Consider the following 26,184-nt stretch of genomic DNA (forward strand, 5'->3'; position numbering starts at 1 on the left):
AAGAAAACAAGCAGCTGACTGGATTTTTTGTGTGGCCATGAGAAAGGCGAAAATATGTTGTTTCTGCTATTATACTATGAATTTTGTGCTGTGACTTAAATATGGAATTTTAATATTTATGGAAGTAAATGATGTGTTTTTTAAGAAGACCAGAGTGCTTCCTTCTCACACTATGTCCCCCTAATGAGGTATAAAGTACTGTGCCCCCCTAATGAGGTGTTTCATACTTACCTGTTCTGTTCCCGCACTGTCCTCAGCAGATGCTGCTCTGACATCTGCTGGTAGGGTCTGGCTCCTAGAGTGAGATGGAGGCAGCTGATCACCTATTACACTGCCACATATTGTGAACTCAGACTGGAGGTGCAGGAAGCTGGAGGCTCCTTACATCTGCATTGTGCCTCTGTCAGCAGCTGTAACAAAGGCACCATATGCAGGGCACAAGCAGCCAATGCTCCATACACACTGTCAGAGGCACTGTGTACAGCCCGGTCATGTTAGTATACGAGCGCCAATCTGATTTATTTTTTTTTAATGGAGTAAAATACAAAAGATAAAACACTTCATTATTTAACATGAATGTGAATAATGGGCGGCTGCTTATTTATTCACCATTATACAGGAACTTTAGCTTGTGATAATATGAAGTTATTTCAAACCGCAGAGAGATTAACACTGGCAGGAACTGAAAGGTTATCCATTACTGGCCCTCGGTTAAACTGTCTTCATCATCAGTCGGTGGTCGGTTCCTTCTAAAGAATCCAAGCTAAAAAATAAATAAAAATTGAAGATGTAGGGTTATATCTAGTAGAGAGTGCAACTAATTCCATTCTCAAGTTCTCCTCTAAACCAAGCATGGTATGTAATGGCGGCCATTTTTCCCTTATTACCTTCCAAAAGACAAATATAAAGAGCGCAAGGATTAGCAGCCCCCCCAGGGCTCCAAGAATTATCCACCATAAGGGAATCTCCTTCTGTCCATCAGGGGTTATCCACTGGACCACCAGGTCAGCCTGTGAGCAGAGATGTAGATAGGAGGACATTATAAAGGACAAGAGATAATCTATTAGGTAATAATAATAGCAATAATAATATTTATTTGTATAGCACCAACAGATTCCGCAGCGCTTGTTTAAATATATAAATACAATGCAGGTTATACTTAAATTATACAATGAATAAATTAAGATAAAATTAAAAATACACAATTAGAGACCTGCTCTCAAGAGCGTACAGACTAGGATGACTGGGGGTGACACGAGAGGCAACAAGGGCTTTATTTGTCGATGTTCCAGTCATTGTACAAAGAGTCTCAAAGTGCCTATAGGTGACTGGGCGAGCCAGTCACAAGCCATTTTCTGAGTTCAGGTAGCAAGTACAAAGTAGATGGCACCAAAGAGGTTATAGAGAGGATGCAGAAGGGATAGCAGAGAGGGAGATGAGATTAGGAAATGTTATAAGCACACCTGAAGAGATGAGTCTTCAGGGCACGCTTGAAACTGGGGGTGTTAGAAATAAGTCTGAGGTCTTTGGGTAGGGAGTTCCAGAGAACTGGTGCAGCACGAGAGAAGTCTTGGAGGTGGGAGTGAGAGGTTCTGATTATGGAAGAGGTTAGTATATAGGCGACATAAGCAGATCACAGACCCATGTTAATACATCACGTGGTTATTAGTTCTTACCTGTGCTCAGACCCCGACTGATCAGAAGAACAAGCCAAGAGAAGCACACGGTAGCGCACTGCACTACCACACTCTCAGTGATCTCTGTCCTGCCGCTCAATGATAAGTCTATGGAGCTGCAGGAGGGCGATTGACAGCAGGGAAGTGAAGCATGCTAATGTGTGCCTGTCCCTGCTTATTTTCCTGATCAGTGGGGGCCAGCAGCAAGACCTCAACCGATGAAAACTTTTGACATGTTTCTGCAGGGGCGCCGCAATGATGAGGCGACTTGAGATGTCTGCCTCAGGCGGCGCCACCAGCTGTAATCATGGGGGCGGCACACTGACACTGACACAGCAGGGCACACACAGCCGCTGCAGTGATCCTGGTTGTGCCGCCGCCGCCGCATCCGCCGCCGCATAACCCCCCCCCACGGCCGGTATTCAGGACGCAGGTTAAGGGCTGCAGCGGCCGCCTACCCTGTGTCCGGAGCCCGGAGGTGAATGAAGTCCGCCTCTGCTCCGCCCCTGCTCCGTCCCCCCCAGCCACCCACCCAGTAACAGGCCGGAGGAGGATGTCTTGCTCTGTCCCCGCCCCCAGCCTCCTTCCAGCGTAGCGGCCGCCGCATCGCTGCATCGCCGCATCTCCCCCGGGCCCCCCCCCGGCCGGTAATCCGGACGCAGGTTAAGGGCTGCAATGGCCGCCTACCCTGTGTCCGGAGCCCGGAGGAGAATGAAGTGCGCCTCTGCTCCGCCCCTGCTCCGTCCCCCCAGCCACTCACCCAGTAACAGGCCGGAGGAGGATGTCTTGCTCTGTCCCCGCCCTCAGCCTCCTTCCAGAGCATGCAGCGTCAGGCCGGAGGAGAAGGAGGGAGATGCCGACAGCCCAGGCGCACTAATAGCAGACAGCCCATTGGCTGTCTGCCTTGTCAATCACCGCCACGCTGTTTCCGGCCACCCGCGCGCTGGTGACGTCACACGTCTGCAGCGGAGAGAAGAGGAGCTGTACACAAGCCTGCCAGATCACTAGGTGAGTATATAGGGGATCCTTTTTTTTTTATTTTAATTAGTTTTGTAACTACAATCAGAATTCTGGAATTAATGGGGTTGGGGGATCTATTAATGGTGGGGACCTTACAGGGGATAACATTTATGGGGGGGGGGGGCTTGTCTCCATGATGTACTACTACCCCCAATACTACTACTAATACCCCCAATACTGCTCTACTACTCCCCCTAATAGTGCTCTCCTACTGTCCCCAATACTACCCCACTAATACCCCCAATACTGCTCTACTACTACCCCCAATACTACCACACTACTACCCCCAATACTGCTCTACTACTACCCCCAATACTACCACACTACTACCCCCAATACTGCTCTACTACTACCCCCAATACTACCACACTACTACCCCCAATACTGCTCTCCTACTGCCCCCAATACTACTCTTATACTGCTCTACTACTACCCCCAATACTGCTCTACTACTACCCCCAATACTACCACACTACTACCCCCAATACTGCTCTACTACTACCCCCAATACTACCACACTACTACCCCCAATACTGCTCTCCTACTGCCCCCAATACTACTCTTATACTGCTCTACTACTACCCCCAATACTGCTGTACTACTACCCCCAATACTACCCCACTACTGCCCCCAATACCGCTTTCCTACTGCCCCCAATACTACCACACTACTGCCCCCAATACTACTCTTATACTGCTTTACTACTACCCCCAATACTGCTGTACTACTACCCCCAATACTACCCACAATACTGCTTTCCTACTGCCCCCAATACTACTCTTATACTTCTCTACTACTACCCCCAATACTGCTCTATTACTACCCCAATACTGCTCTACTACTACCCCAATACTACTCTACTACTACCCCAATACTACTCTCATTACCATTCCTACTATTACCTCCACTTCTGATACTACTACTACTCCCAAAACTGCTACTCCCCTTATCTACTACTATACCTCTCATCTTCTATGCTTCTACTGTTACTACACCCCTTAGCCACTATGCCTATACTACTACACCCATCATAATTAGCAAAGAATACATTTAAAAAAAAATCAAGATTTACATCTAGTATCGAGAAAAAAATCAAAAGAAATCAAGATTTTATGTTTTGCCCATATTGCCCAGCCCTAGTTCCAGCCATGAGGTAAAGATGGGAGTTGTAGTTCCAGCTGTCAGGATAGGAGTTGTAGCTGCAGCTATGAGGTCAGGGTAGGAGTTGTAGCTGCAGCTATGAGGTCAGGGTGGAAGTTGTAGCTGCCGCTATGAGGTCAGGGTGGGAGTTGTAGCTGCCGCTATGAGGTCAGGATAGGAGTTGTAGCTGCAGCTATGAGGTCAGGATAGGAGTTGTAGCTGCAGCTATGAGGTCAGGATAGGAGTTGTAGCTGCCGCTATGAGGTCAGGATAGGAGTTGTAGCTGCCGCTATGAGGTCAGGATAGGAGTTGTAGCTGCAGCTATGAGGTCAGGGTGGGAGTTGTAGCTGCAGCTATGAGGTCAGGGTGGGAGTTGTAGCTGCAGCTATGAGGTCAGGATAGGAGTTGTAGCTGCAGCTATGAGGTCAGGGTGGGAGTTGTAGCTGCAGCTATGAGGTCAGGGTAGGAGTTGTAGCTGCAGCTATGAGGTCAGGATAGGAGTTGTAGCTGCAGCTATGAGGTCAGAATAGGAGTTGTAGCTGCAGCTATGAGGTCAGGATGGGAGTTGTAGCTGCCGCTATGAGGTCAGGATAGGAGTTGTAGCTGCCGCTATGAGGTCAGGGTGGGAGTTGTAGCTGCTGCTATGAGGTTAGGGTGGGAGTTGTAGCTGCAGCTATGAGGTCAGGGTGGGAGTTGTAGCTGCTGCTATGAGGTCAGAATAGGAGTTGTAGCTGCAGCTATGAGGTCAGGATAGGAGTTGTAGCTGCAGCTATGAGGTCAGGGTGGGAGTTGTAGCTGCAGCTATGAGGTCAGGGTGGGAGTTGTAGCTGCCGCTATGAGGTCAGGATAGGAGTTGTAGCTGCAGCTATGAGGTCAGGGTGGGAGTTGTAGCTGCAGCTATGAGGTCAGGGTGGGAGTTGTAGCTGCCGCTATGAGGTCAGGATAGGAGTTGTAGCTGCCGCTATGAGGTCAGGGTGGGAGTTGTAGCTGCAGCTATGAGGTCAGGATAGGAGTTGTAGCTGCCGCTATGAGGTCAGGATAGGAGTTGTAGCTGCCGCTATGAGGTCAGGATAGGAGTTGTAGCTGCCGCTATGAGGTCAGGATAGGAGTTGTAGCTGCAGCTATGAGGTCAGGATAGGAGTTGTAGCTGCCGCTATGAGGTCAGGATAGGAGTTGTAGCTGCCGCTATGAGGTCAGGGTGGGAGTTGTAGCTGCAGCTATGAGGTCAGGATAGGAGTTGTAGCTGCCGCTATGAGGTCAGAATAGGAGTTGTAGCTGCAGCTATGAGGTCAGGATAGGAGTTGTAGCTGCAGCTATGAGGTCAGGGTGGGAGTTGTAGCTGCAGCTATGAGGTCAGAATAGGAGTTGTAGCTGCAGCTATGAGGTCAGGATAGGAGTTGTAGCTGCCGCTATGAGGTCAGAATAGGAGTTGTAGCTGCAGCTATGAGGTCAGGGTGGGAGTTGTAGCTGCCGCTATGAGGTCAGGATAGGAGTTGTAGCTGCCGCTATGAGGTCAGAATAGGAGTTGTAGCTGCAGCTATGAGGTCAGGGTAGGAGTTGTAGCTGCAGCTATGAGGTCAGAATAGGAGTTGTAGCTGCAGCTATGAGGTCAGGATAGGAGTTGTAGCTGCCGCTATGAGGTCAGAATAGGAGTTGTAGCTGCAGCTATGAGGTCAGGATAGGAGTTGTAGCTGCCGCTATGAGGTCAGGGTGGGAGTTGTAGCTGCAGCTATGAGGTCAGGGTGGGAGTTGTAGCTGCCGCTATGAGGTCAGGATAGGAGTTGTAGCTGCCGCTATGAGGTCAGGGTGGGAGTTGTAGCTGCCGCTATGAGGTCAGGGTGGGAGTTGATTGTTGGGGATGCAAGAAGAAGGGCACTTTGTAATATGCTTACAATGATAAAACCTCCTAAAAAGGACAAGAGAATCCCTTTGGAATTGGAAGTTAGTGCCTAAAAGAATCTGCATGGTGTACTCAGTCTACTTATGTGTCTTCTTTGTCTTTTTCAGTGTTGTGAGAGTTTGTCCGGAAACCTTGATTGTGCCTGTCGATGTCAAGAAAGGATTTAGAACTATCCCAGAGTCTCTGCCCTGCAGATCTCTGTTCCTGAGAGAGTACAGTCAGTATTATTCTTTAAACTTCTTTATTTAATAACCCTTGCCATAACACAAGAAATAAAATGACTGTGTCTTGACATGAAAGCCTATTTATATGTGTAGGGTGGACAACGGGGGGGGGGGGGGGGCGTCATCCTATAGTTCGCCTCGGGCAGCAGAGAGGCTAGAATCACCCCTGTGTTTCTGTGTCATGTCTAACGTATTGTGCAATGGCAGGTATGCTTTAAAGCGAATGTACCAGCAGGTATATCGTTTTAAGATTTCATCATCAATAGACCAGTGACGGATTCTAATGGAGCCACATCACAGAGGGGAGGGAGTTTCCCTCCACTGGGGGCGGGCCGGGTCTCTTCCAGTGCTTCAGAGTGGGCGGTGACCGGGTATAGACTGGTGCCGTGCACGGCAACTGGGTCCTGGTTCATAAAAGGGACCGCGGCACTGGCTTCCCAGTGTCGGCACTGGTCCATTGATGTTAAAATCTTGAAGCGATGTACCTGCTAGGACATTTGCTTTAAAGCATACACCTATACAGTGAAATGTTTCCACTGTTAGTCAACCTGCCTCATTATGTATCTGATAACTCCAGAGAACCATGCATCATATACTATGGCAAGAACCCAGCTGGCCATACAGCTTAGATTGATGTCAATCAAACACTTATTCAGCCAATAACTATTCCTTCTGACCCCTCTATACATATGCACACTCTTCTGAAAATGCATGTATTCTCAATAGGAAGATGGTCCTATATTCTTTCTACAAACCAAAAGCAAAAAAAAAAAACCTACAGAGGTCTTGTTGGATATGAAGTCACTAGGCTTGATTGTATACGGGACATCTATCACTCGGAAATATCCGTTGGAACGCAAAGTGAATTTCTGTTGTGGTCTCTGTATATGAAGAAAGGACAACAAAAAGTTCTGGATGTCAAGGCTGCTGTTTTAGATAACACAGACACTAGGTCCCCCCTCCCCCCCCCCCCCCCCAGATATAGCAACATTTTATTAGTTGTTAATAAACTAAACTTATTATATTGGAGGTGTAAGTATGGTGGGTACACACAGGTATTACACAATCACCATCCAGTCATGGGCTGCACTGCTATTGGTGAGGTCCTACTTTTTCAATGAATCTAGGGATTTATTCTAAATCCCATGCCAAGGCATTTGGGAGGGTTTTTTTTCCACTAACACTTAAAAGGAACCTGTCACTAGGTTTATTCCACCTTAAATGAGGGCAGCATAAACTAGTGACAGAAATGCTGAAGAGATTGGTGTATTACTATGATTCTGTTCATCCGTTCTCCTAACATGCAGGAGAATAGTATTCTTGCCACACCCCTCTCCCCATCTGCTGATTGACAGTTAATGACTATATACAGCATAGATAGATAGCTGCCAAATAGCAGCTGGTGGGCGGAGTTTTCTGCATCATTTGAATATTGAGGACTACTGGGCTCACACACATAGGACTACTGAGAGGACTACTTATTGTCCATGTTATTCAGGAGGATCTTCACATCAGCTGCACAAAACAATGTAAGTGATACATCATTCTCTATTACTAGTTTATGTTACCCTGAGATAGGACATCATAAACCTACTAACAGAGTCTTTTTAAAGCCCTATTACATGAAGCGATTATCAGCCTGACTTGTAATAGGACATTTCACGTAATAGGGCATGTTAAAAGGCAATGATCAGCCAACATACACAATATCGGCTGATCGTGGTCTTTCAACATGCTAACACAGCATGATTAGTGCAGCGACTGTCTGCAGCGCATCTCTATGTGCAACAGGAGGGGCAGCAGCAGACCACCTCTGTCTTCAATGGGCAGCCTGAACGATCTAAGGATCGTGCAGTGTAAAGCGGCCTTTAGGACCTGCCCCATAGGAGTTGTTTTGACTACATCAACAAAAACACTGCAAGACGGCAGGCCGATGTTAAAAGGGGTACCCCTCAGACTGAAGAGGAAAAATGTTTTTGCCAGTAAAGGGTGACACGGCCTCCTCTGCTCCCACCTGCAGTTCCCCAATGCCTGCTTGGTTCTAGTCGGACAGCAATGTGACTATGTAGGGCAGGGTCTGCTCCTTCCGTGCACTGTATATATACTGTACATTCCCTGGGGGAAGGTCTGTCCAGCTCGATCGCAGTGTCTGACCACCTCTGCACCTTCTAACACAGTAAGTGGTAATAGTAATTGTTGCTTACTGTGCAGAAGCTGCGATTGTGTCAGGCAGCCTCTCATACCCTATGAACTGTATATAAGAATATACAGTACACAGAGGAAACAAACCCTGCTGTTTCTGACACAATGTTGGTGGCAGCAGAGGAGGTCTTGTCACCCCTTACTACTGCCAGTCAACAGAAGTACATATGAATATAAAAAAAAAAAAACACTTAAATAATAATAAAGTTAGTAATATTAATTCATTAAAGCAATGTATTGTATTTGAACATTTTTTTGCCTCCATTGTTTCACTTTAACTTATGTATTTCTGTCATCTTTGTGAACCAATGGGCTATTTGCAAACAAGTAACTACTGAACACAAGTTGCATATCCCTTACCTTGAGGAAGCTGGAGACCCACAAAACAGAGTCAAGTTTCAGTGTTGCTCTGTGTCCTTTTTCCATTTTGTCAATGACACATCTTATCTCCCAACAGGATGAATTAGAACAATTCTACAAAAAAAAAAAATTATGAATTAAAGCCCCTGAATTGTCTACATGTAAGAAGTCTTATGGTGCATTTACACAGAGATTTAATCGGACAGATTTTTGAAGCCAAAGCCAGGGATCGATTTGAAAAGAGAATAGATCTCAGTCTTTCCTTTATGACCTGTTCTCTGTTTAGAGTCTGTTCATGGTTTTGGCTTCAAAAATCTGTCAGATAAATCTGTCTGTGTAAACGCACCATTGAAGTGTTCCTGACATTAAAGGGGTAGTGCGGCGTTAGAAAATTATTCACTAAATAACACACATTACAAAGTTATACAACTTTGTAATGTATGTTATGTTAGTGAATGGCCCCCTTCCCCGTGTCCACCCCCCCACCCCGTAAGTGTAGTGCACTATACATATCTACAAGCCAAAACAACAGAAATGGCTGCACATCGCACCCATGGCTGACACGAAAGCTTATTCAGCTACATTTAAAACCAACATCAGAAGTTAGTATATAATTTGGCCAAACCATATTGCCTCATGTACCACGTGCAGGTCTTCTGATACACATGAGTCCCTAACCAAAAAACATCACTGTGCCAGTCAGCGACCACAATCCCCGCAAAACGTGCGCAAGCAGAGAAGGGGGGCCAAGGAATGGCCCTGCAACCCCATTGTCACAGGACCAGACCCTAAAGGGCCCCCCCGGACCCTGCAGGCACCACCGGCGGAAAAAGTGGACGCCAAGCAACACAAGTGTGAAGAAGCTCTTACCTCTCTCTCCATTCCTCTGCAGGTAGAATGGGAGAATACTAGGAGATCCTCCCCTTATGTACACAGGTGCTTCCCGCTAATTTGGATCACATGGGTCTTACAAAGCACGAGTGCTAGCCACAATGAAAAAAGGGACATAATACATAAAATATGCACAAGCCAAAAAGACAGAAATGGCTGCACATCGCACCCATGGCTGACACGAAAGCTTATTCAGCTACATTTAAAACCAACATCAGAAGTTAGTATATAATTTGGCCAAACCATATTGCCTCATGTACCACGTGCAGGTCTTCTGATACACATGAGTCCCTAACCAAAAAACATCACTGTGCCGGTCAGCGACCACAATCCTCGCAGAACGTGCGCAAGCAGAGAAAGGGGGCCACGGAATGGCCCTGCAACCCCATTGTCACAGGACCAGACCCTAAAGGGCCCCCCCGGACCCCGCAGGCGCCACCGGCGGAAAAAGTGGACGCCAAGCAACACAAGTGTTTGGGTCTGGTCCTGTGACAATGGGGTTGCAGGGCCATTCCTTGGCCCCCCTTCTCTGCTTGCGCACGTTTTGCAGGGATTGTGGTCGCTGACCGGCACAGTGATGTTTTTTGGTTAGGGACTCATGTGTATCAGAAGACCTGCACGTGGTACATGAGACAATATGGTTTGGCCAAATTATATACTAACTTCTGATGTTGGTTTTAAATGTAGCTGAATAAGCTTTCGTGTCAGCCATGGGTGCGATGTGCAGCCATTTCTGTCTTTTTGGCTTGTGCATATTTTATGTATTCTGTCCCTTTTTTCATTGTGGCTAGCACTCGTGCTTTGTAAGACCCATGTGATCCAAATTAGCGGGAAGCACCTGTGTACATAAGGGGAGGATCTCCTAGTATTCTCCCCTTCTACCTGCAGAGGAATGGAGAGAGAGGTAAGAGCTTGTTCACACTTGTGTTGCTTGGCGTCTACTTTTTCCGCAGGTGGCGCCTGCGGTGTTCGGGGGGGCCCTTTAGGGTCTGGTCCTGTGACAATGGGGTTGCAGGGCCATTCCTTGGCCCCCCCTTCTCTGCTTGCGCACGTTTTGCGGGGATTGTGGTCGTTGACCGGCACAGTGATGTTTTTTGGTTAGGGACTCATGTGTATCAGAAGACCTGCACGTGGTACATGAGGCAATATGGTTTGGCCAAATTATATTACTAACTTCTGATGTTGGTTTTAAATGTAGCTGAATAAGCTTTCTTGTCAGCCATGGGTGCGATGTGCAGCCATTTCTGTCGTTTTGGGCTGTGCACTATACATATCTGATTCGTGTCGACCCCGGACCCTATCTTGGGGACAATGACGTAGTCTTCGGGAGGCTGGCCGGACCGCACCAGCCCTCCTTCATGCCGGCCCCCCTCTGCCGCGTCATCAGCTGCTTAGCCGCGATTGGTTGAGCATAACTAAGCTCAGCCAATCGCGGCTGAGCAGCTGATGACCCATCCCTCATGCTGGCCCCCCTCTGCCGCGTCATCAGCTGCTCAGCCGCGGTTGGCTGAGCTTAGTTATGCTCAGCCAATCGCGCCTAAGCAGCTGATGACGCGGCAGAGGGGGGGGCGCATGAGGGACGGCTGCAGCGGTTCGGTTGGCCTCCCGAAGATTACATCATTGTCACAAGATGGTGGCCGGGGGTTGACACGAATCAGGTGAGTATAATGCATCACACTTCCGGGTTAAGCGTGGGTGGGGGGGGGGGACACGGGGAAGGGGGCCATTCACTAAGAATACATAAATTATTATATTATAAGTTGTATAACTTTGTAATGTGTGTTATTTTGTGAATAATTGCTTAGCGCTGCACTACCCCTTTAAGCAATTAATAAAACCTTTTACTATATTTCAGAGACATATTAAAACTTTTGACTGGTCAGGGTTTGAACTGCTCAGTTTAGACCACCATTGCTCTTTAGATACCGTCTCCCGTGTCTGCTTGTCTACCTCATTGCTGGTGCATCCTGGGTACTTACTAGTAGAATTGGTAGCTTAGGACGGAAACCACTTTCTATAGTGGTTTGGTTTCCATTTTCAGTTATTTCAACGTTATGACCGTCCCCTCGCAATTCTCTCCTATTCACTCTATGACTATCGGACTTGCTGACAGGGGCCGCAGTTGGCTTCATAAGCTAAAAAAAAATACAAACAAACCCAAAAGGTTTTAATTATACTTTCATCTACAGGTTATTTTGCTTCAGATCAATTTAATGAATCTACTGAACTGGAAAGACAATATAGTTACAGATGTGATGGGGTAGAGGTTGTCCCTTCACAAATCCCTACTGTAAAAAACCCAGACAGAAAAGACAGACAATCCTTTGGGAGAGGAGCATAAAAGTAATGCAAATGCTGGCATGTGATGGACGGAGCGGAACCACTGACCTGTAGAGTGTTGATGGATGGCACTTCAGTACAATTCATAACTTCATCTTTGATCAGACTGAATGGGTACAGGAAAAGCTCTCCTTCATATGTTTCAGGGCTCTGAATGACTAACTGAACCTGGACTGTGCCTGGCCCGCCATTGTGGAGCTATGAAAGAATACAAACTCAATACTACTGCAGCAGACAAGATATTATGTTACTATAAAATCTTAAAAGGGAATAAGGATGTGATAAAAGTGGGTCCCTTCTTAAGTCCCAAGGCTATGGGCCAGGTCAGAGGTGCAGAGATGCCCAGACTTATCCTGCCCATCCACACATTACATAAACATTTATTCAAATGACCGCTATGTAATATCACACTTTTCCTGCATTGGAAATGTCTAGCCAGACATGGTTTGTCATGACGAGGTTAGAGATAAAGTTAAAGGGGTTGTCCAGCGACAAAATTTTTTTCTTTTAAATCAACTGGTGTCAGAAACTTATACAGATTTGTAATTTACTTCTATTTAAAAATCTCAAGTCTTCCCATACTTATCAACTGCTGTATATCCTGCAGGAAATGTTTATTTACATACAGACACAGTGCTCTCTGCTGACATCTCTGGTCGAGTCAGGAACTGTCCTGAGCAGGAGAGGTTTTCTATGGGGATTTGCTTCTGCTCTGGACAGTTCCTGACTTGGCCAGAGGTGTCAGCAGAGAGCACTGTGTCTGAATGTAAATAAACAACACTTCCTGCAGTATATACAGCAGCTGATAAGTATGGGAAGTCTTGAGATTTTTAAATAGAAGTAAATTACAAATCCATATAACTGTCTGACACCAGTTGATCTGAAAGAATTTTTTTTTTTTGCTGGATAAACCCTTTAAGTAGAATAACATGAGATGAGCAGCATATACATGTTTCCAGGAGAAAACAGATGGTAACAGGGAGGAAGCCCTGAGGCTTGGTGCTTTAAGGGTACCTGAAACAGATGGACTTTACTCCGGCCCTTGATCATGTCACTAGTTACTTGTCTTTCTCCTGGGAGCAGGTGGTAACTGGATCCTGGTAGAACCCTGTAGTGACATCTCATTCACTTGTCTTCATTACTCTCTGCCCACTCTCATAATCGTACTCACACACACACTTTACCCCCACCCCAAGTGGTTCAAGATTCTTAACAGGAGCTGTAAGTACCCCTTCCCTCCTCACTTTAGATAGACTGCCTCAACACACTGCCTCTCATTAGACAGGCTAACTCTAGAATCAGTGAACTTCCTTCCTCTCAACTGTGTATGTGTTAACGGGGTATTCCACCCAAAATCCTTTTTGCATTGTTAAATAGCCCACCCACAGCTCCATATACCCAAAGCAAGTAATTACCTGTTCTGAACCGTTTTGGTTTTTTTCTCCTGACTCACCCCCTTTGTGTCCACTCGGTCTTGCTCCTTCCTCCTGCCCCCCTCCTCCCGAGACCAGGATCACATTTCCTCCCGTCTCTTCAATGGGCTTGGTTAGGGATTATAACCCATGTCTCCTATCATATCTCCCATTACCCGCTCGGCACCCCGCCTCAAGCCCCCTGGCTACCCCAGTGGCAGACTTATACATGACAATGCCTCCACTACTTTGCAGAGCACCACCGCTGCCTCCTGCCGCCATCATTGCTCACAAACAACAGCAAACATCGGTTTGAGTGTAATACACCCCTCCCCCCCACACACACACACACATACATACAGAGAAAAAATAAGGCATTTGCTTGATGACACCCAACCACAGAAACAGACAAATATCCAGTGGGACACTGCATCACCACTCATAGAAATTCATCAACATTAGGTCAAGAATATGTTGCAGTGGTTATACTGTATACCTATCATGTGGGGATTAGGCTATACAGGTGACTTAGCTTCTACCTAACAGGAATATGTTTACCTCATAGATCTGAGACACCATTTCGCCTCTGTCACTGGGGTTCTTTGAATCCTCTTTTGATTCCCAGTTGGGTAATGGAAGAATAACTTCTGCAGGGTGAATGCTCCTGGTTCATGGAAGAAAAATTAAACATCATCACTCAGATCACTTACAATCCACCAGTTATTAAGTATACTTATCTACAATAAACAAGAGTACAGTCCTAAATCCATTACACTAGGGTAGAGCCAAACCAGCTTTGACCATTCTTTAGGTAAACCTAGGCAAGGTGGACAATTTCTGTAACAGATTGTATCGCAAATCCACAGCTAAATGTGCAGGTTTTATAGCAAATTTTATTGAGTGAATTGGAAAAGGTGAAATCCACCTGAAGCACAAACATCCATGCTGCAGAAAAGTTGCAGATTTTTTACTCTCCATCCAATTGAATTATCTGCACCACAAATCAACAGAAAATTCTACTTACCTGGACCTGGTCTATAAGAGACTTCCAGGACTTGTATAAGATTGTAAACATATAGGATCTGCTATTTCTTATTCTAGAACAGCACTATTCCTGCCCATGAGCTGTGACTGGTAGTGCAGCTCAGACCAACTCAAAGCAAGACTCATTTCCAATATTCAGGATAAACAGGAGAACCAGGATTCTTATCCAGAGCAATGTCTTTAACCTACTGGCAGTAGTATAACATAACTTACTCATTAAAGGGGTTATCCAGCGCTACAAAAACATGGCCACTTTTCCCCCTACTGTTGTCTCCAGTTCAGGTGCAGTTTGCCATTAAGCTCAATTTACTTCAATGGAACTGAGGGGGAAAGAGGCCATGTTTTTGTAGCGCTGGATAACGCCTTTAAAATCACTGTTCATTCTGTTAGGAGTCCATTGGACAGTGCCATTCAATGACAGAACCTCCCATCAGACTCCTAAACACTAATCTTTTCCCACAAAAATATCTATTTACTGTATCCGTTAGGCCCCCACTGCTCAATAACGTGATGGTAGATTTGACTACATGTACAATGTAACAGGTTCCCTTTAAGTGTCATTAAAATCTTACTTTTATTATTTTTTCTCCCCACATCTGTAATTTAAAGGGGTATTCCCATCTCAGCTAACATAGTTAGACTTGTAGTACCAGTCAAGTAAATTATTTTTGCTAATACATTCATTTAGCAAAGATGCCCCCTTCTCCTAATATGCTGCTCTATTCATCCTGTTGCTGGCAGCTCATTGTAAAATTTAACATGATGAGTGTAACTATGTTAGTTGAGAAAACCCCTTTAAGCATTTGCTGCATACATTAGTAGGATAACTTATCCACACTGGATTAACTTTATACTAACCTGTTTTTTTAACAACAGGTGTATGTAACTTTAAAAATAATTCCCATAAACGTACCCTCTGAGATCAAGTGATGTTTTCACAATGATGTTCTTGTAGAGCCAAACCATTGGACTGCTTGGATTGTGACTGTTTCGACTGGAAATAAAATATTAAGACATGCTTTTATTTGGCAAAATGGCATCATTTTACTGCATTGGTTTTACGCGAATAGGACTCAGCTGCCAGAACTGACACAGCCAATAGAAAAAAGCAGCCTTGCAAACTATCTACGTCTCATGTTTATCCATAGTAAGTGAACGAGATTTAGCTAACAAAAAAAAAAAACTCATAGTCATCTACCATGAAGAGGGAGGGTTTGGAGCCCTACAAGGGAGCCTGAGCCTCACCTTTTTATCTGCATAGGGAAAGAGAAGTTGCCGCCACTGTCTTCCAGATTACCGATTGTCAGCTGTAGTGTACCAGGTATCTACAGTATGTGGAGGGAAACAGCATTCACAACCAATAGTCAGAACCAGGAAACAATGACCTTTTGCAAATGGGAAGGTGGTTACGGCAACGAACATATACATTTCATACACAAAAACAGCCCAAATGCACATATAAATGAACACACTTATACAATCCATGAAATACATATAGACTAGAGTTGAGCGTAATTCAAACATGCTCGAGTTTGTCCAGACCCCTTATGTGCAACTTCAGCAGCCACCGCTAATCAAATGCTGCATACTCTGTTTCAGACATAATCAAGCAAAGTTTACTCAACTCTAATATACAAATTTCACATACACACATATAGACAGTGAAACCTCCAGACCACATTTTGTGTGATGGATTTTCAGTTTCACCATATATAATGCATTGTGGTCACTTTTTAAGGAGACCACCTTCCGATGCAATTTTAGATGCACTTTCACAGAAACAAATTTAGTTGTTACAACATGCTAATGAATGCTGTCCCTTCACTCCGACACTGATGCCAGTCTGTCACAGTAGGCCCGGTCCTTTGTGAAACCCCATTAACAGAAGTCATGGGGTGAGAGAGAGGGGGCATGCTGTTGGGAAATGGCGGCTCATCACCTTTGCATTTGTGAAAGTTTCAGTTTATGCAAAAAAGGCACCACCTATTGGTGAGTGTTTGCACCAATATATATATATTTTTTAAATAAATGGTGAACGCATCATCTGAAGTGCCCCTTGTTTGGTTTTTCATCTCATTGGGAGAAAAAGAACACCCTCCAGAGTTATGTAATGGTAAAATAAAGGCTAGGCTATACAGTAATCACAATCTTCCACGGACCTGTGAACACTACATTTTGCAGAACTCACCTCTGCCCCGTGCTTCATAGGATTCCCCAGCTCACAAATAACAAGTTCAGTCCCATTTGCTTTTCTGGGGGTACAGATTATTTTCTCCTAGAATAACATAAATCAAACAGTAGTTACTATTAGAAATTACTTGCATAGTGCTAGGCTGCAATATCTTATATATACTAAAGACAGGAGTGTCAGTGTTTGCGGAAAAGGGCTATTATTTTTTTATCATTTGGTTTCAGCTGCTGACACAACCGTCTACAATTCTTAATGCATTTTCATTGGAATATATAAGATCATTTTCTGGTGATGCTTTCCATTTCATCACAATTGTAGACCTACTATTGACTATATGAACGTTCAATTCAACGCACCTCAGCCTTACTTAAGACCTGCATGTAGTGCGCCCCGGGTGGAAGGCTGATGTGGAGCTCGGCTTCATAGGCTCCTTCTCCTTGGTTTGCGGCACTGAACTGGATTTCTGCAACATTATCAACCCCGATAACCAGAGGCCCTCCTTTCCTTGGAAAAAGAATAGAAGACAAATCAGACAAATAGACTGATCAGTGGTTTGTGGAAATACTTGATCTGATAGAATGACCTGAACCCATGTCAGCCAGGAAAGAGTAAGCAGAGGAAAAGAGCAGCCTAGCTTTCCCTTCCCTAGAGTTGTCACAAGATGGCTGAGTACGCCTGTGAAGTGTTGCAGGAATACCTAGATAACACAAACTAAGGGTGCCTTCACACGTACCGTGTCGCTGCGTTTTTAGTGCAACTTTTACATGCGAGTTTTGATTTTCACATGATTTTCATGTGAAAATCAAAACTCGCATGTTAAAATCGCACCAAACACGCAGCGATACGGTACGTGTGAAGCTACCCTAAAGGGTAATGCAAATGAGTTAAATAAGAAGAAAGAAAACTTTACAGACTTTGGGGATGATCCAAACAGGATTCCCCACTGTCCTCTAGGACCTAGTGGGCTTCAGGCCAGGCCTAGTCAAAGCTACAACTCAAGCATCCTGCACCTTACAGACTGATAAATGATTACGTCACCCTTAGACCCTATCACAGGATAAGCAAGGAAGAGAGGAAGACCACTATCCACTGCAGTGTATCCTACAAGTGCTCCCCTCTTCACCTGTTGACATATCTACTAAAGACAGTACTTGCACCAGCCTTTTCTGAGCTAAGTAAAGAGATTTTATGTGTATGCTGTGGATTTTTCAATATGCAGCATGTCCATTCTGTTGTGGATTTTCATCATGGTCAAAGGGGCAAATATTCACAATTAACCTGGCATTGTGGTACAAACATACACCTATCAGCTAATTTCAAGGAGCCTGTAAAGGCCATCTTAGCAGAACTGACCATTCTGCGCTCAGATGAAGGTCAGGTATGCAGATGTTGTCATCACCACAGTCCAAAAGGATATGAATCTAGAATACAAAAGGGTGATAGTTATAGGTAGCGCAAAAAGCTGGATACAGAAGCAATGGCTAAGTGTCCACCAAGCCTGAAACCAATGATCACAAGACTGTGTTTGCATTAACTTGTGTTGCTCGCCATGGTTTGTACTTGTAGAGGTGATACAATGCAGAAATAAGGGCTTGGGGCCAACAGTGAAGAAGTAGTGGCTTAAAGACCTTATGCACTTATAAGACTGTGCGAACGAGACTTGGGCAGGACTTACTTTGAGGTAACTTATTTTAGGACCTGCTTTAGCGTTATTCTCAGTAGACAGGACAACTCACAATAACCTTTGGTGGCCCTGCCTGCAAAATCAGTGATGAAGGCAGACATTGAACTGAAGCAAAACTTAATTTTTCCTATCATTTATGGTCTAGAATGGGGCTCGCTATGTAGTTAAGAGTCAGAAAGCACAGCCTAGATATCCCCCTTATGCCCATTGTCTCACCTGCTCCTGAAGAAAGGTATTTCCATATATTACTGGAGATAAGACATCTGCAGGTTGTGCAGCCAGACTAAAGTTGACACTGACAGCAATGGGGCTAAGCTTATCCTTAAACTCTGATTCATCCTGTAGGGATCAATAATAGGCACATTACAGTAGCCACTCATATATTTATCTATCTATCCATCTATGATCAGGTGCTTGATACACACCTTCAGGTAAGCTGTGACATTACTGCACACAGGGGCCCTGTTATCTGTCACTGTAATGGATACGGTTTTGCTAGATGATGTAGAATTAAGGAACATGGTTCTACGTAGAATTCTGTTCTTTTGGCTGTCCAGCTGAATGTCAGCCAAAAGATCTAAAAAGTAACACAAGGAAAAAACATGTCTAAATGTCCTAGTTCATGCCATATAAGCAGCAGCTATGGGGCCCAATAAGAGCGTAGCTACAGTGATCTTTTGCCTCCCATTCCATGTCAAAGGGCCCATGAAGGTGGGAAGGTAAAATGACCACATGGCTATTTGATCCTCAAAGAGAGAACACTGTCCACAAATGCATAACAATTGTATAGCCCAGGCCAACCTATAAGGCTAGAGGCTACTGTTGATAATGATGGGTGTTTTAGCACACACTGGCATAGACAATCCACTGTACAGCATTTTGAAAATTTTATAGAGAAAATACATATTTTTCTTACTTAATGTTTTGGGCAGGCTTTTCCCTGAGGTTTGGACGCAGATGATCACATCAAAGCTGGAAAAGGAAATGGATTAGTGATGGTAATATCTTCCATTGTGGACCCATAAGAGAGAATGGTAACAACTTATGCAGATTGTATGTATTGAGGCTCTATGATTACTCAGGTATGAATATACCTGAGACTGCAGGAGCCACATGGCTATTATCAATGCTTACAGCAGATGAATATTGAATAGCTAATTTGCAGTTATGTTATAGTTAGAAATAGTGATGTTACGATACAAGAATTTCTTATTCGGTACCAATACCAACATTTTTTATTTCAATAAATAACCTATTAAAAAAAACCCATAAAAACACAGACATAACGCCTTCAGCTTTTACACTGTTCACTGTGTGATACATCTGACATGCTATCTATATTCTTCAGCACCTACTATTACAGTGATACAATTTCTGTTCCTTTTATTTGACAATTTTTTTTTTTTCTTTTTTTTATAAATTTTTTTGCACCATGATCTGTGGCTTTGATTGGTACCATGTTTGTATATGGTTTTGATTACTTTTTTGTTACATTTTTTTTTCTAGGATGTGATGTAGCTGCCCTGCGTGATACAGTCTGCTCAGATTCTCTGTTTAATCCTATCATGGGTATAATCTTTAATGTATCTAAGCCTGTCTGCTGGGGAGCGGCGGTCTGTGTAATCTCTAATGTGTGGTGTGCTGCCCAGGTCCTCAATATAAGCAGGATGCTGTACTATATGGGATGCAGGCACCAATTTTATACAAAGTGTATATATATATATATATATATATATATATATATATATATATATATATATATATATATATATACACACATGTATATGTATGCGTGTGTGTGCACGTATATATACACGTGGACATTGACCCGGAAGCCAGTGCACTACCTCCCGCAACCCCTCTGTCATGTTCTCTGTACTTAATTCTATGTTAAGCTACGCTATTTTGTAGCTTAACAAAGTATTGAATACCAGGAAATCCTGGTACCGAATTATTTTTTTGCCCTGAAAATCGATAGTAGTATCGATTTTTCGGTGCATCCCTAGTTAGAAACCACTATCAGTTTAAGTTATAACTCTCTATGTTAAAGCATACATGCCTGTAAAAAAAAAAAAACCTTTTGAGATGTCAGGATCTGAGCGGTCAGACAGAACAACAAGAAGACAGGGAAGCTGGCAGCACAATGCTTCTCCCCCCACTCTATGGGGGAGATTTATCAAAAGGTGTAAAATTTAGACTGGTGCAAACTTCCCACAGCAACCAATCACAGCTCCTCTTTTCTTTCACCAGAGCTGGAAGCTGAGCTGTGATTGGTTGCTGTGGGCAGTTTGCACCAGTCTAAATTTTACACCCTTTGATGGATCTCCCCCTATGTGTCTATGAGACCTGGTGATCCCCCAGAGCCTGACCGCTAAAACTTTGGTTTCTATAACATATCAATTTTATTATGAATAAGAACAAGACTTTAAAGTGTGCATGCAAGCCTCAACCCTTTAAGGGTGCGTTCACACGTACAGGATCCGCAACAGATTTGATCTAAATAAGTGTATTTAGATCAAATCTACTGCAGATCCTGTAGGTGTGAATGCATCCTAAAGGGTTATTCTATGACCTACAAGGACATATGGCTATAATACATAGGGGGTCCCTCACTCTCGATAACCCTCTAACTCTCATTACCACCATGCTTTTTTTTGCACTCTTGACCAGTCCTCACTCAGTACGCACCTTATTAATCTCTTTGACTAGATACAATATTGTATTTAGCACAATCTACGCAGTCACACCATACAATAATGGCCAATGGCTGTGCTCTTACCAAGTGACGTTTTTGGAATGAAATGTACAAAGCTTCTCATCAGGGTTCAAGGTTACAGGTGAAAATGTGACAGAAGCATGTAGGGCAACAACAGGCTGGGCTCTATGAAAAGAGAACAAAATCATGACTAACCCAGGTAAAAATGATAAATAACCAATGGCGCGGAAGCCACAAAGCTGGGCCAATGATCTTCGGTTACACGTGGGTCGCTCAGTAATGCTATCTTATTTCAGGAGAGCTAGGAGTTTGTTATATAGGAATCTGAGAAGAATAGCTGACAGTGCATGTGGTAGCCTGCAGAATATATACACTAATGTGCATCAAAGAGGACCCTGTAATATTTCTTACTGATAAATGATCCACAAACCCAAATCCCATTACTGATAACTTTGTTATGAAGCTACATCTGACTAGCAACAACCCATAAGTGTAAACTCTCTCACCTGTACACATACACCGTGTCTGCTCCAAATGCCCCGACAATCAGATCTACACAAGGCACAAATCAGAATACATGAGAGAGAATGAGAGGCAATGGATTAAATGAGACTGCAAGTTGGTTATTACCTGGATACCCATTATCATCTATATCTTTTCCTCCTCGGAGTGTAAATCCAAATTTAGAAGGTGTTGATAGGGGGTTCTCTAGGATCTGTGATGGTTGTGCCGATAGCCCGGACTTTTCCCCTTTATAAATATACACACACCCTCCTCCTGATTTTCCTCCAAATGGAGAGCCGACAGCCACATCTAGGATGAGAAAAACCAAGCATAGCGTGTGACTATGAGAGTGACAATGGCTAAAGATCGCTATACACGCTCAGCCACCAGATATCTTCTCTACATATTGTGCATGCATTCTGAATGGGAAGAGGGCAGAAAGCCTAAACTCCTCTGGCAGCAGCTTATGTGCAAGAATGTATGGCCAGCATAAGGATCAACTTGTTCTTACCATTGTATCCATCGAGATCTAGGTCTCCCAATGGAGCAATTGATGCACCAAACTGGCCATAAACATGGTTCCCGCTAAGCACCTGGTAATCTTTGCCAAAATATTTTGTGGGCTTCTGCATAAACACGTAAACTTGTCCGACTTCTTTCAACTTCCCACCAGTGCGGCGCTCTAGGAAAACAGGCGCTCCAACCAGGAGATCATCGTACCTGCAAGAAGATGTATGACCAGTGGCGGATTATAATGTGGGTGGTTTGGGTGGCCGCCCGGGGCCCGAGGCTTCTGGGGGGCTCACAGGTATCCAAACTACCGGCATCAAAGAGTAAAGAAAAAAAAATCATGTCCAACAGGCTCCACCGTTGCTGCAGCTCTCCCGACATGTGTTCTCCTCTTCTGTCTTCCAGGACAGGCAATGTGTGTTATAGAAGCTGCCTGCACCAGAAGTCTACAATTTCAATGCAGGCAGTGTCTGTAACACATGTTGCCTGTGCCAGAAGAGAACAGGGGAGAGCAGTGCTGGGAGAACTGCAGCGACAGAGAAGCGAGCAGGAGGTGAGTTTTGTTTTAAGTGTGCTCACTGGCCCTGTAAGGGGGGGGGGAGACCACATTGGGAGCCATATACTGATGGGGGGGGGACTACACAGGGGGCCATATACTGACAGGGGGGACTTCACAGGGGACCATATACTGACAGGGGGGACTTCACAGGGGGCCATGTACTGAGGGGAGCTACACACTGTAATATGGAGAGAGATTGAAAATGCCTGGGTCTGGTAATTTATCACAAATTCTGTTTGTGGTTTGTAACCATGGGAGAGCATAGCTCTACATTGGATCTGAGTACACAATATGACAGCACCTAAATGGTATCATCGTCTAGTGATAAAGGGGTTGACTCTTATCAGTGCTGACATTGGTTGCTTAGGGCTGTAAACAAGCTGAGGGACAATCCTTGTAGGGACTATGCAGTCAGCCGTACTGTTGATCAACCATATCAACTCTTCCTCTTGCTTGATGCCATTAGTTCTTATGTTGCATTACCTCAAATCAACCACTAGATGTCTCTATATACTATTGAAACAAATATTGCAGCACCTTACATCAAACACTGGCAAGTTAATGAACGGACTGTGGCTATTTACTCACCCATCATTGTCAATATCAGTGACAGCTACAGCATAACCAAAGTATGAAGCCACCTGAAAGGAATATATCACACACCTTCACTATACAGACCTGCCCAGCAATGCTCTACTGGATTGATATAAGTGCTGGTGTGGTGGCTATGGACCACATGCACCATATCACGTCAGTTTAAGTACAAAAACAAACAGAACATGAAGGTCACGGCCTTCTGCAGCCATGGTGGACTGTCTACCTTACAGTAAACATTGGGGGAAATTTACTAAGCCTGATGTTCATACTCCAGTCATAATATAATCTGTTGTGGACCTCAGCATGCATCAAAATTTGCAACTGAGACTAATACAATCCCCCTTATCAAAAAGGAAGGCCGTTTCTAAAGCATGTCCATGCCCTTATCCACTAGACAGGAGTTAAAAAGACAACCACAAACCTGAGTCCCCTTAATGACTGGAAGAAGACGTGAATTAGAAAATATCTGAACCTGTAATAGAAACAAAAGTAAGGTAAAATATAGATTGTGAGCCCTCGCGGGCAGGGTCCTCTTCCCCCATGTACCAGTCTGTCTTTTGCCTTCATGTAATGTTTTCTGATCTTGTATTGTTCCTGCCTGTTGCCTATCTATTGTATAGCGCTCTGGAACTAAGGGCGCTTTATAAATAAATAATAATAATAATAATAATAATAATAATAAAAAAAGTAAAATATTGGTAAGCATGTAGCTAAGAACATCATTACTGCAGAGAGAAAATGAAATAAAAGGGGTCGTTTGGAGAAAAACATTTCTTTCAAATCAACTGGTTCCAGTACTCATCAGCTGCTATATGTCCTGCAGCAAGTGGTGTATTCTTTCTAGTCTGACACAGTGCTCTCTGCTGCCACCTCTGTCCATGTTTTGAACTAAGCAGAGGAGTAGCAAATCCCCATAGTAAACCTCTCCTGCTCTGGACAGTTCCTGGTGACAGCAGAGAGCACTGTGTCAGACTGAAAAGAATACACCCTTTCCTGCAGGACATACAGCAGCTGATAAGTACTCGAAGACCAGAGATTTTTTAGATATAAGTAAATTACAAGTCTGTATGACTTTCTGACACCAGTTGATCTGAAAACAGTTTTTTTGTTTTGTTTTTTTGCCTTAGGGAGTCCTTGAAAACATGGATACATCCTATGGCAAGCTTAAGTCACGCTCATATCTACAGCATATTTTTTATGCCTTCTTGCTCAGCTGAGCACTCCTCACCCCTTTTTGTGGCAGGAGTCTATAAAGCCTATAAAGCCTATTTTCTCTCTCCTGACGGGGAGAGCAGCGCTCAGCTGAGAACTTCTCCTGCAGGGTTCTTCTAATTGGTGGGGGGTCTGAACATTTGATATGTCTCTATGATACCATTACTGTGATTTGAACCCACAACTGCAGATTTGCAGCACAATCCAATAAATCTGCAGTGTATCCATAGGATAATCTAATGTTCCAGATTTAAAATCCGCACCTCAGTCAGTCAATGTCCACACATGGAAATGCCTCCATAAGCATCAGTAGGAAACAATACTAAAAAGTTACAAAGTCTACTTTTGCAGTTTACTTACTGCTCCAACATCCAGATAGTTTGGGACTCCAATGACAAGGTCTGCAAAATACAAAATTATTATAATAAAGACAAACAAATATTAGATGCAAGCATTGACATGGGGTTTGCTCATTATAACTGCGCTTTAGTTATTGAAAATCTTGGTTTGCCTAAAAAATAATATTATATATATATATATATATATATATATATATATATATATATATATATATATATACACACACATATATATATATATATATATATATATATATATACACACACACACACACACACTACCGTTCAAAAGTTTGGGGTCACAATGAAATGTCCTTATTTTTTAAGGAAAAGCACTATACTTTTCAATGAAGATAACTTTAAACTAGTCCTAACTTTAAACAAATACACTCTATACATTGCTAATGTGGTAAATGACTATTCCAGCTGCAAATGTCTGGTTTTTGGTGCAATATCTACATAGGTGTATAGAGGCCCATTTCCAGCAACTATCACTCCAGTGTTCTAATGGTACAATGTGTTTGCTTATTGGCTCAGAAGGCTAATTGATGATTAGAAAAGCCTTGTGCAATCATGTTCACACATTTGAAAACAGTCTAGCTCGTTACAGAAGCTACAAAACTGACCTTCCTTTGAGCAGATTGAGTTTCTGGAGCATCACATTTGTGGGGTCAATTAAATGCTCAAAATGGCCAGAAAAAGAGAAGTTTCATCTGAAACTCGACAATCTATTCTTGTTCTTAGAAATGAAGGCTATTCCATGTGAGAAATTGCTAAGAAATTGAAGATTTCCTACAACGGTGTGTACTACTCCCTTCAGAGGACAGCACAAACAGGCTCTAACCAGAATAGAAAAAGAAGTGGGAGGCCGCGTTGCACAACTAAGCAAGAAGATAAGCACATTAGAGTCTCCAGTTTGAGAAACAGACGCCTCACAGGTCCCCAACTGGCATCTTCATTAAATAGTTCCCGCAAAACACCAGTGTCAATAATAATAAAATATGTTCCAAAATAGCTCCCACCAATCATAGATAAGTTCATCCAACATGTGCAATACCTGGATTGCTATCTTGTGAAAATTCTCCAAAAGCAACTGAGAAGCCTGTAAGTAGAAGATGAGAAAACCAATAACATGGTCTGTTATATACATCCAGTCAGACATATACGTGTAACCTTCACACAGTTTCCAGCTGATTTCGCTGCAGTGCATTTATGCCATAAAGTCACAGAGGTTAAAATCAGCATTAAAAGAGTAGTCATCATACATGGCATGAATCCTGAATGACAAGCCATGTAAGAGTGTGCATGGATCCCTGTATAATTTACCATTCAGGGGTCCGGGAAAGCTTAGTGAGAATGCACATGGGAGCTATGTTATTATCTCTGTGGCCTCGTATGGTAACAAAAGTAAGAAATGGTTTTAGAGATGAGTGAACTGGGTTCGGGTTCGAGTCGATCCGAACCCGATCGTTCGGCATTTGATTAGCTGGGGCTGCTGAACTTAGATAAAGCTCTAAGGTTGTCTGGAAAACATGGATACAGCCAATGACTATATCCATGTTTTCCACATAGCCTTAGGGCTTTATCCAAGTTCAGCAGCCACCGCTAATCAAATGCCGAAAGTTCGGGTTCGGATCGACTCG

The 26,184-nt window shown here is 43.8% G+C and overlaps 1 protein-coding gene across 3 annotated transcripts in view; it reads right to left on the reverse strand.

Annotated features, from left to right (window-relative positions):
* Positions 1–539: 539 nt before the first annotated feature.
* ITGA2B (integrin subunit alpha 2b) overlaps positions 540–26,184 on the reverse strand; it is a 34,471-nt gene continuing 8,826 nt past the window's right edge. For 2 of the 3 annotated variants that reach the window (XM_069952025.1, XM_069952027.1), the window contains 23 exons: positions 25,599–25,643; positions 24,543–24,583; positions 23,392–23,442; positions 22,962–23,014; positions 21,816–22,024; positions 21,431–21,613; positions 21,307–21,352; positions 20,864–20,965; positions 19,001–19,056; positions 18,510–18,661; positions 18,301–18,423; positions 17,754–17,821; positions 16,757–16,904; positions 16,398–16,484; positions 15,455–15,534; positions 15,123–15,203; positions 13,724–13,829; positions 11,802–11,951; positions 11,393–11,548; positions 8,523–8,636; positions 6,740–6,841; positions 888–1,010; positions 540–763 (listed from right to left, as the gene is read on the reverse strand). In XM_069952025.1, the coding sequence (XP_069808126.1) occupies positions 698–763; positions 888–1,010; positions 6,740–6,841; positions 8,523–8,636; positions 11,393–11,548; positions 11,802–11,951; positions 13,724–13,829; positions 15,123–15,203; positions 15,455–15,534; positions 16,398–16,484; positions 16,757–16,904; positions 17,754–17,821; positions 18,301–18,423; positions 18,510–18,661; positions 19,001–19,056; positions 20,864–20,965; positions 21,307–21,352; positions 21,431–21,613; positions 21,816–22,024; positions 22,962–23,014; positions 23,392–23,442; positions 24,543–24,583; positions 25,599–25,643 (2,342 nt within the window). In that variant the 3' untranslated portion in view covers positions 540–697. The remainder of the gene's footprint in view (positions 764–887; positions 1,011–6,739; positions 6,842–8,522; positions 8,637–11,392; positions 11,549–11,801; positions 11,952–13,723; positions 13,830–15,122; positions 15,204–15,454; positions 15,535–16,397; positions 16,485–16,756; positions 16,905–17,753; positions 17,822–18,300; positions 18,424–18,509; positions 18,662–19,000; positions 19,057–20,863; positions 20,966–21,306; positions 21,353–21,430; positions 21,614–21,815; positions 22,025–22,961; positions 23,015–23,391; positions 23,443–24,542; positions 24,584–25,598; positions 25,644–26,184) is intronic. The other variant, XM_069952028.1, reaches the window with a different exon arrangement.

The sequence above is a fragment of the Dendropsophus ebraccatus genome, chromosome 14, assembly GCF_027789765.1.
Source record: "Dendropsophus ebraccatus isolate aDenEbr1 chromosome 14, aDenEbr1.pat, whole genome shotgun sequence".
Lineage (NCBI taxonomy): Eukaryota > Metazoa > Chordata > Amphibia > Anura > Hylidae > Dendropsophus > Dendropsophus ebraccatus.